The sequence below is a fragment of the Priapulus caudatus genome, unplaced genomic scaffold (assembly GCF_000485595.1).
Source record: "Priapulus caudatus unplaced genomic scaffold, Priapulus_caudatus-5.0.1 Scaffold7, whole genome shotgun sequence".
NCBI classification, from domain to species: Eukaryota; Metazoa; Priapulida; class Priapulimorpha; order Priapulimorphida; family Priapulidae; genus Priapulus; species Priapulus caudatus.
Window position 1 is genome coordinate 111,996 of NW_014577068.1, and position 9,718 is coordinate 121,713.

The 9,718-nt window shown below is 44.5% G+C and overlaps 1 protein-coding gene across 1 annotated transcript in view; it reads left to right on the top strand.

The window, feature by feature from the left end:
• LOC106806067 (glyoxylate reductase/hydroxypyruvate reductase-like) overlaps nt 1-9,718 on the top strand; it is a 20,634-nt gene that overhangs the window by 10,222 nt on the left and 694 nt on the right. Inside the window, exons 4-7 of the mRNA XM_014807913.1 lie at nt 410-526; nt 855-943; nt 3,706-3,783; nt 4,242-4,400. Of these exons, the coding sequence (XP_014663399.1) occupies nt 410-526; nt 855-943; nt 3,706-3,783; nt 4,242-4,273 (316 nt within the window). The 3' untranslated portion in view covers nt 4,274-4,400. The remainder of the gene's footprint in view (nt 1-409; nt 527-854; nt 944-3,705; nt 3,784-4,241; nt 4,401-9,718) is intronic.

Here is a 9,718-nt window from a genome sequence, read left to right on the forward strand (position 1 = left end):
ACGACTGAAATTTTACGTTTATAATCGTAGCAACAGACCTCAGATGAGCCCAGACGCTCTGCGGCTCTTTTTTATAGTTATATTATTCTAAGAACTGTATATTTTTGTTTTGAGTTTAGTGAAACTAGCTTCAAAAAATGTAAAATAGTGACAGTATTATTGTTATGCTGCATTTACACTATCGATTTTTGTCAGCAAATCGTCTGAGTCGTGCAAAATAGAACACGTTCTATTTCTCCATCTCGGCGACGTGATTCCGACTCCAACACAATCGAATTTCAGCCGATTAGTTGGAATGCACTTGGGTCAAATCGAGGGGCAAGTTGGAATGTACTTGAAATCGCTACGATTTGCTGACAAAAATCGATAGTGTAAACGCAGCTTTAATATGTAAAATGATTGATTTTAGGAAAATTGTGTTAGGCTATACACCAGATGTTTTGACAGATGCAACAGCAGAACTCACTGTTGCTATACTACTTGCTTCTGCGCGTAGGATTTTAGAGGCAGCACATGAGGTTAAAAGGTATTTCTAATTGTCTACAATTAAGTAAATATCTAGTAATACGGAGATGAAATGGTTGCTCATATGTTGTTGCATATATTGCATATGTGCATATGTTGTAACATATATATGTTATATGTTCATGGTTGTGTAGTTTTTCACTCATGTAACGTAAGTGAAGGCCACAAAAACTACATTCTAAAATTCTTCTCAGAACTGATTTTGTATTTCTATTTGTTCTATTTTGTGTGTTGGCTGTTTTTAATTAAATCTCAATTTATAATATTGAGATTATCCTGTAGGCCTATAGGCTATATCCATATGTGTTTTTAAATTCAATCTTTTGTAGTGGTGGCTGGGGAAGCTGGCAACCTCTGTGGATGTGCGGTAAAGGATTAAAAGAATCTACTGTTGGCGTAGTTGGAGCTGGAAGGATAGGTATGGTTCCAGGTTATTGAGAATGAAATTATCAAGTGGAATAATTAAACAAATAGTTACTTACTGTATACACTGTATATTTCGTGGTGGTTTAATTTTCGTGAATTTCACGAACGCAAAATAACAACACGCGGTTCTTCACTGATTCGGGAATTCCCCGACCGCGAATTAACCACTCACGAAATTGTCCGTCGAGTCTGAATTATGGCGTATACAGTAGTGTATTTTATAAGAATTAATTATAATTATTATGCAATAAAATGCAACAATCGAAACAATAGAACGTTGTTATCCCCGGATTGTTATATATTTTTACTGCAAACAACTACAGTGTAAATGAGCAGGGTGATGTTGATAACGTGTCTAGTCAAATGCACAGGAGAGACAACAAACACGAGCTGCCATTAAAAGTGCATTCTTGGTAAAATCCCGTGATTTGACACGTTATCAACATGGTGGCAGCGGTGGGGTTACTATGGCTTCTCCCTTCACAATAATAATGCTGTCCTATACACTGAGAGAATCTCTGATGTCAAAATATGGTTTGCAACAGTCTGAGACATTTGCCTTTGCTTCACACCATCCAGTCTCTATCAAATCACTCAGTGCTTGTAGTTCACTGTCAGAGATTGTCGCTGCACGAATTTATGTTCGTCTCGTATCTGAAATATCATCATTGACCTCGACACACATAATTGTAGGTTGGTAAACAGGGTCTTCCTTCCTGTATTCTCTGCTGAGGCAATCAACAATGACGACTGAGGTTCCTTTTTAGGAAGTGAAATTCGCTGTCATGGCGATACAGCTTCATCATTATATCTTGCAGGCGTCGAGGAGTGCTGTTAATTGGTTTACGTAGGATGGATTCCAGGGGTTTGTGATTATTTTCCATTATAACTTTGCATCTGTAACAGGGTTGTAGCCAGGACAATTTTAGTGCCGGCTAATATCAGTGATTGCGAGCGTAGTGAGCGGAGCGAACGGAGCGCAGTGGTTCATGGCTGGGGGTCCAGGGGCCCGCATTTACGCATTTTATGCATAATTATTGTTGAGATTAAACTGAGTTGTTTTTTAAATTAATTCTAAGTGTATCAGTTGTGATTATTTGTAGATAGCTCAATATTTTAAAGGTAATTTTACACAAACTCAATCATTTTTGTGCCGGTCCGAAGGATATTATTTAAAGCTGCACGCCGGTCGGCCAACACCAGAGCCGGCTATTACTGACCGGCTCTGACCGGCGTAGCTACAACGGTGATCTGTAAGTGTACTGTAAGTGTGACACCGTAAAGAATCGTGAGAGCTTCTTTCTCTATTTGTGCCCACTTGCGTTCCGATGTCGTCAGAGCATCAGCACCTAGTCCATGCTTGCTACTGTTCACCTTTAGGACGAGTTCCTTAGAAGTATCGAAATACACTAGTACTGGTGTATTGGGGAGTTTCTCATCCACAGTAGTGGAATGCTTGTTCACACTCTAAAGTCAAATTAAAGTCACTTTACTTGTGCGTCAGCACACGCAGTGGTTCTAGCATTACAGAGAGACCCAGCATTAATATTGTCATGTATTGGACCATTCCACAGAATCTTCTCAGACCAGCCACGTCAGTTGGGTTGGGCATCTGACAATAGCTGCTATCTTCTGAGGCCCTGGTTTGAGCCATCAGTCTCTTTGTAGGCATGGGTTCGAATCCCACCACTGCCACCATGTTGATGACGTGTCGAGTCACAGGCTTTTTCCAGGAATACGTTGTTAATGGCAGTTCGCATTTGTTGTCTCTTCTGTGTATTTTCCTCTGAAATCCCGTGACTCGACATGATGTGATTAACAGGAATTTACTCCCAGGTTGAACGCACACAATTGAATTGACGCATAACTGTGTATAGATAGATGTACAACACTAAACACACTAAACATAACACAGTCAACACAGCAAACGAGGAGACGTCTTACATTCTAGTCCTGTTAAAATGCAGCCTACCTCTATACGGAGATACAAGATAGTCATTATACCTAAGTTCAAGTGTAAAACAAAATTGCGCATCTAATTCTAAGCAGCTATCAACAACTACCAATCTCTGTGAAGCCAGATTTTTTATTGGTTATATGATCCCACGAATCCCTAAAGGTATGATGACGAGTGACCTCTGTAAACAGTCTGTAATCATGCTTCTTTATCTGGTCACGTCACGTGTTGTATTCACAAGCTTTACAATTAGGGTCAGCCATGTCTGGTTGTGAAATGTAGTAATCATACTTTATAAAAAGAATGCGAGGATTTGGCAAAAAAATTGTTGGTCAAAGCTGTTGGAATTGCTCACACCAAAACAAGCCTATCTCTAACTGTGGGGGTCACGTTTCTAGGAAATGGTGTGGTTATAGATTTTAAAACAATCTTCTTTCTCCCCCTCGATCCTTTACATAATCCAGTGCATATCCGATTATCTCCTTTCTCTATCTCTTTCTCTCACTCTCGTTTACCTCTGCTGCAGAATTTTAAAATTGCTATCATAAATGAAGAAATTGTAAAGAAATAGTAAACCGTTAATGTTTGAATTCTGTGATTGGAATGGAAAATGCGTGGTTGGATAGGGATTACTGTTTCTCCGTTTGAAGAGAAGTTCTTTCTGTGTCTAGTAAGAAGCAGTTTTGCATATAATAAGTGGTATAGTAAATAACGTACGGTAATGAAAATAGTGGCAACAATGGGAAAAAGTCTTCATTGATATAAAAAATTAATATTAAATAAATATTTTCGTGTAGGTCAAGGCGTCATAGATCGGTTGAAGCCTTTCAAGGTATCGAAATTCCTTTACTGCAATAGGAATAGGAATTCAGAAGGTAATGGTTGTTTCAGTTATTGTATGTGATTTATAATTAATGCATTGATGGTAATATAATGTGCCATAGAATAAACCAAATTTACGTTTGTATATTAGGTTCTATATATGGTATCAGACTTTTTATGGTCATAGAAGTGTCTTGACTCGAAAGACGAAAGAAATATAAAAAATGTATTATATGGCTGCCAAAGTTTTTCTCTGATTATCCTTCAGAGTCATGGAAGTAGCCCTCATTAGTTGCATCATACAATTTACATTGTGCTGAGACTCTTCATTATTGTTATAATTTAAGCTTTACAATTTCAAACAATAAAATGCACACAGAAGAAAACGCAATGGGGAAACAAGCAATCATTTAGGAAAGCTCAACCACCATACAGTTATTGACGAAACTGTCATGCTGTCATACACGTAATGTACGCAGCGTAAGGCTATGCGACATGCTCGTCATTACAGTGGAAGCAAAGGGGCCGAGCACGTGCCACTGAACAGACTTATGAAGGAGTCTGACTTTGTGGTCGCCTGCTGTGCGTCAACACCAGAAACCCATAAGATGTTCAACAGAGAAGCATTCGCACAGATGAAGTCTGATGCAGTCTTCGTGAACACCAGCCGGTGAGTTACAGCTGCAGTGTTCGTGAACACCAGCCGGTTGGAGTTACAGCTGCAGGCTGTTCGTGAACACCAGCTGGTGAGTTACAGGTGCATGTCTTCGTGGAACACCCAAGCTGGTTGAGGTTTACAGCTGTAGTGTTTCGGTGAACACCAGCCGGTGAGTTACAGCTCGCATTCAGTGTTCGTGAACAGCCAGCCGTGAGTGTTACAGCTGCAGTGTTCGTGAACACCAGCTGGTGAGTTACAGCTGCATTCTTCGTGAAACAGCCGAGCTGGAGTGAGCAGGCTGCGGTGGTTCGTGAACGGCGCAGTCTGGTGAGTTACAGCTGCAGTGTTCGTGTAACGCCAGCTGGTGAGTTAACCAGCTGCAGTCTTAGTGAACACGCCAGCTGGTGCGAGCGGTTACACGGGCGAGTGTGCGTGAACCCGAGGTGGTGGAGGGTACAGCTGCGAAGTGCGGTGGAACACCGAGCGCGAGTGAGTTATGCTGTCAGTGTTCGTAGAGTACAAGCAGCTGGTGAGTATCAGAAACAGGGCGTGCAGCGTGGGTTCGCGGTGGGGGCGTGGACACCAGCTGTTGGGAGTTAGCGCTGGCCAGGTCGTCTCGTGAACGCCGAAGCAGTTGACTTTACCAGCCGTGGAAACATCAATGCCATGAGTATTTCGTACCGAGTATACGTACCCGAGAGTACGCCGAGTAGATACGTACCCGAGTAGTAGTGCGGTACCCGAGTAGTACGTACCCGAGTAGTACGTACCCGAGTAGTACGTACCCGAGTAGTACCCGAGTAGTACGTACCCGAGTAGTACCCGAGTAGTACGTACCCGAGTAGTACGTACCCGAGTAGTACCCGAGTAGTACGTACCCGAGTAGCTAACGCCGGAGTAAGTACGTACCACGAGGTAGATACCCGAGTAGTACGTACTCCGAGTAGTGACTACGCCGAGTAGTACCGACGTCGAGTATACCCGAGTAGTTCACCTGAGTAGGTACGTACAGCCGAGTGTACGTACCGGCCGAGTAGTAACCCGAGTAGTACCGCGAGTATACGTACCCTGAGTAGTAGCCGCGAGTATTACCCGATAAGTACGTACCCGAGTAGTAGCGTACCGGGGCGAGGTAGTACCCGAGTAGTACCCGAGTCAGATACGTACGCCGACGTAGTACGTACCGAGGTAGTACGTACCCGAGTAGTGACCCGAGTAGTAACGCCCGAGTAGTACGTACCACGTAGTACGTACCCGAGTAGTAACGTACGCCGAGTAAGTACCGAGTAGTACCCCGAGTAGACCGAGTGTACGTACCCGAGATTTGGTCCCGAGTAGTACGTACCCGAGTAGTACCCGAGTAGTACCCGAGTAGTACCCGAGTAGTACGTACCCGAGTAGTACCCGAGTAGTACCCGAGTAGTACGTACCCGAGTAGTACGTACCCGAGTAGTACGTACCCGAGTAGTACGTACCCGAAGTGTAACCCGAGTAGACGTACCCGAGTAAGTACGTCACCCGAGTAGTACGGTACCGCGAGTAGTACCCAGAGTAGTACGCGAGAGTAAGTAACCGTGAGTAGTACGACCCGAGTAGGTAAGGCGTACCCCGAGTAGTACCCGAGTAAGTACCCGAGTAGTACCCCGAGTAGTACGTACCCCGAGTAGTACTACCCGAGTAGTATCCGAGTAGTACGATACGCCGAGTAGTAGCGTTACCCGAGTAGGGTACCCGAGTAGTACGTACCGCCGGTAGTTACGTACCCCGAGTATTACTACCCGAGTACAGTACGTACCTCGAGTAGTACCCGAAGTAGTCCCGAGTAGTACGCCGAGTAGTTACGTAACCCGAGTAGTAGACTACCCGAGTAGTACGTACCCGAGTAGTACCCGAAGTAGTACCGATTTATTATAGTACGTACCGCGGAGTAGTACCCGAGTAGTAACGCCGAGTTAATACGTACCTCGAGTAGTACGTACCGTCCGAAGTAGTACCCGAGTATACCGGCGACCGTAGTACGTACCCATAGTACGTACGACCGGAGTAGTACGTACCGAGAGTGAGTACGTACTCCGAGTAGTCGTACCCGAGTAGTACGTACCCCCGAGTAGTAACGTCGCGAGGTAGTACCCCGAGTAGGGTAACGTACCCGAGTAGTACGTACCCGAGTAGTACGTACCCGAGTAGTACGTACCCGAGTAGTACGTACCCGAGTAGTACGTACCCGAGTAGTACGTACCCGAGTAGTATCGTAACCCAGGAGAGTAGTACGTACCCGAGTAGTACGTACCCGAGTAGTACCCGAGTAGTACGTACCCGAGTAGTACGTACCCGAGTAGTACGTACCCGAGTAGTACGTACCCGAGTAAAGTACGTACCCGAGTATACTACGCCGAGTAGTACGCCGAGTAGATACCGAGTAGTAGCTACCCGAGTAGTACGTACACGAGTAGCTACGTACGCCGAGTAGTACGTACGCCGAGTAGTACGTACCCAGGAGTAGTACCGAAGTACCAGAGTCTACCGCCGAGTAGTACGTTACCCCGAGGTAGTTAACGTCCCGAGTAGTGCGTTCACGCAGCGTACACGTATTTGAAATGATTAGCTGCTGAAGTAGCAGGTTTCAGCTGAGATTTAAATTCGGAAACCACTTGTTGTCTTAGGTACAACTTAAAACGTGGCTCCGCTGACTAGTCTCAGTAGCAATTCGCACAGAAGATTACCATACAAAGTCAGATGAAAATCTGAGTGCAAATATCTCCGGTGAAGACTTTCTGTTATATGGCTCTGTAATGTACAGGGGACCGTGGTTGACGACAGTCTGCTTCTGATGAGGCTCTACGGACGCCGTGATAGGAGCTGGCTGTCAATAGATGTGACAGATCCAGAACGGCTGGCCAATAGATTATCCACTACTTACACTCAAAATTGTGTGTATGTACAACCCATTGCATTCTAGTTTAGAGTTGTTAAATAGTAAATTGCACGAACTAAGAAAACACCAGACATTCCTAAGCTTAAAATTATTATCTGTAAAATTAGCTACTAGACTGGTAGTTCTTTGACGTTGTAGTAGATTTGCCTGCTCAGCTGCTTTGGCTTTTTCGTATCACTTATTAGGGTCTCATTTCAAAGCGGCTAATATGAAAGAGCCTATTTTATTTACTGCTAACCCTTCTTACGGGAGGATGATGTGAAAGGTAAACTGTGTGCACATACACTCATAGATAGCCGCTGTTTTCTTTTTCTGTTGTAGAACTTTTGCAGTGGTGCTCAGGCGTTAACATACTACTACCCTAGTAATCATGTGAGCGGGTAGCTATCGTGTTAAATCACAAAGCTGTAACACAGACTAGTTGCTTCACTGTTAGCAGTGGTGCTACCCACATTGGCAGCGCAGTAGTGCAGACACGTGGGCGGCAAGCCAACATGGTTCTAGCCTAACAGCACGTAACATCTTGCTAGGGCTCCGAGGCCAACCAAATGCCGAAGTGCATTCAACGTTTGGAGCAAAAAGCTGGCAAGGATGGCAATAAACTCTCATCTTTAGTACAGCTGGGCATTGATGTGAATTATGGTTGTGTGTGTGTGCGTGCTGGCGTACGTACTGTGCTACATATGCTATGAGTTAAAAACCAAATGCTATTTTCCGTTTTGTTCAAAACTACCAAAACTAGGACTTGCAATATGGGATAAAGGTCAGAGCTGTGATGATTATCCAATGTGACTGTACGTGCCAAATAAAGGTCACTACTAAGTGACACACAGAGACAGTCTTGAGCTATATTTCCTCATTAATTATCGAATCGACATAGGCCGTAACTAGTTCTGTATTAATTTCAGTAGGAAACTTAACTCTAGTTTTACCGAATTGTACTTTAAGCTACAAGTGAGAACAGTTCGCATTTTCTGGTTTGGCATTTTGGGCAATTTTTGGAAGACTGATAGGGTTGTATATGAGTACTTGTATAATCCAGCGAAGGTTTGTAATTAACCATCAGAGCCAAATCTAGGTTTATACTTTGGAAATGATAATTAAATGTAATGAGATATTGTGAAGCTTGGATAAATCGGCATAATAACCCGTTTTTAGCTCACGCTTGAACGTCAAGATGAGTTTGCATGGGTCGCCGTGCCCGTCGTACGTCCGTCCGTCCCGTCTTCCTGTTCAACATTTGGCTACGTCAACGATAACCAGGAATCCGTTTAACCCACATGTTTGAAAATGTATAGTTTGTTACTGCTATGGACGAGGTTTGAAACGTCCTATTTTGGAAGCACGCCAGTCGCGTAACTTTCGAGGCCACGGCAATTTTTTGGCAAAAATGAAATTGCCATTACTCTCGGCATCTAGTCAAGTTCAGGTTCAACGGATTTTGCTCATTTTTTGTAATGTGAAGTGACTAAGGGCTGGCCGCCAAAACGTATGAGCAGGCTTTACTGATATTTAAAATAAATTATGCTAATTAAGGTAGTTTTGGGCAATAACAGTCCTCTGGTGTCACACTCGCGGTTCGTTTTACAAATTTCATTGACAATATCTTAATGCAAAAGTTGGTTATTTCCTCTCCACCTCTGCCGTAAAAACGTTATATACTATTAGGGTAAACGTTTTACAAACATGTGGAACGCAGCAATACAGCTATCTATTTTGAACGCCATCGCTAGAAAACATCAAGCGGCGTAAAGCGCTCCATCCCAGATGAAGACGGATACAGAGAAAGCGTTGCCCGAAAGGAGTATGTTGATCCAGCCAATGCGCTGAATGCGCAGATCTTTCGCGCAGTTTACGCGGCAGGAGGCGCACGAGGCGACGCGGACAGTCACGCTACGACAGTAGGCAGCGCTGGCAGCTAGGATGCCGTGCGCCGAATGATGGCCGGCGCACGGATCCATACTGCCAGCGAGAAACAGTCCGCAATTTAGTGGGGGAACACAGAGGGTAGACATTGGACGTCAACAGTGTTGACTTCTAATAAAAACTGTAACCGAGTAATTCTGTTCGTAAGGCCGAGCTGTGTGACGGCGAAATCAGAGAAGACTCGTCCGCAAATCTGAGCATTCGCGAACCTTGCACCAGTAATGCAAACGCTCGTCAGACATCACGAAAACAGCCTACCGGCGCTTCGCGCCACAACGCTGCAACGTCTTTTGCACGTTCCAATGGACGAGGCTCGTACGGGAGTTTGAAAGCAGTGCGCGCCTGCCCGCCGCCTATAGCCACAAGACTGGCACTCTCTCGCACCTCTCGGCTAGCTTAGTCACTGAAATGGCTAATCGAGGGGGAGACAGAGTCCTAGTCTAGTGTATAGCCTTGCACCTCGCAACCT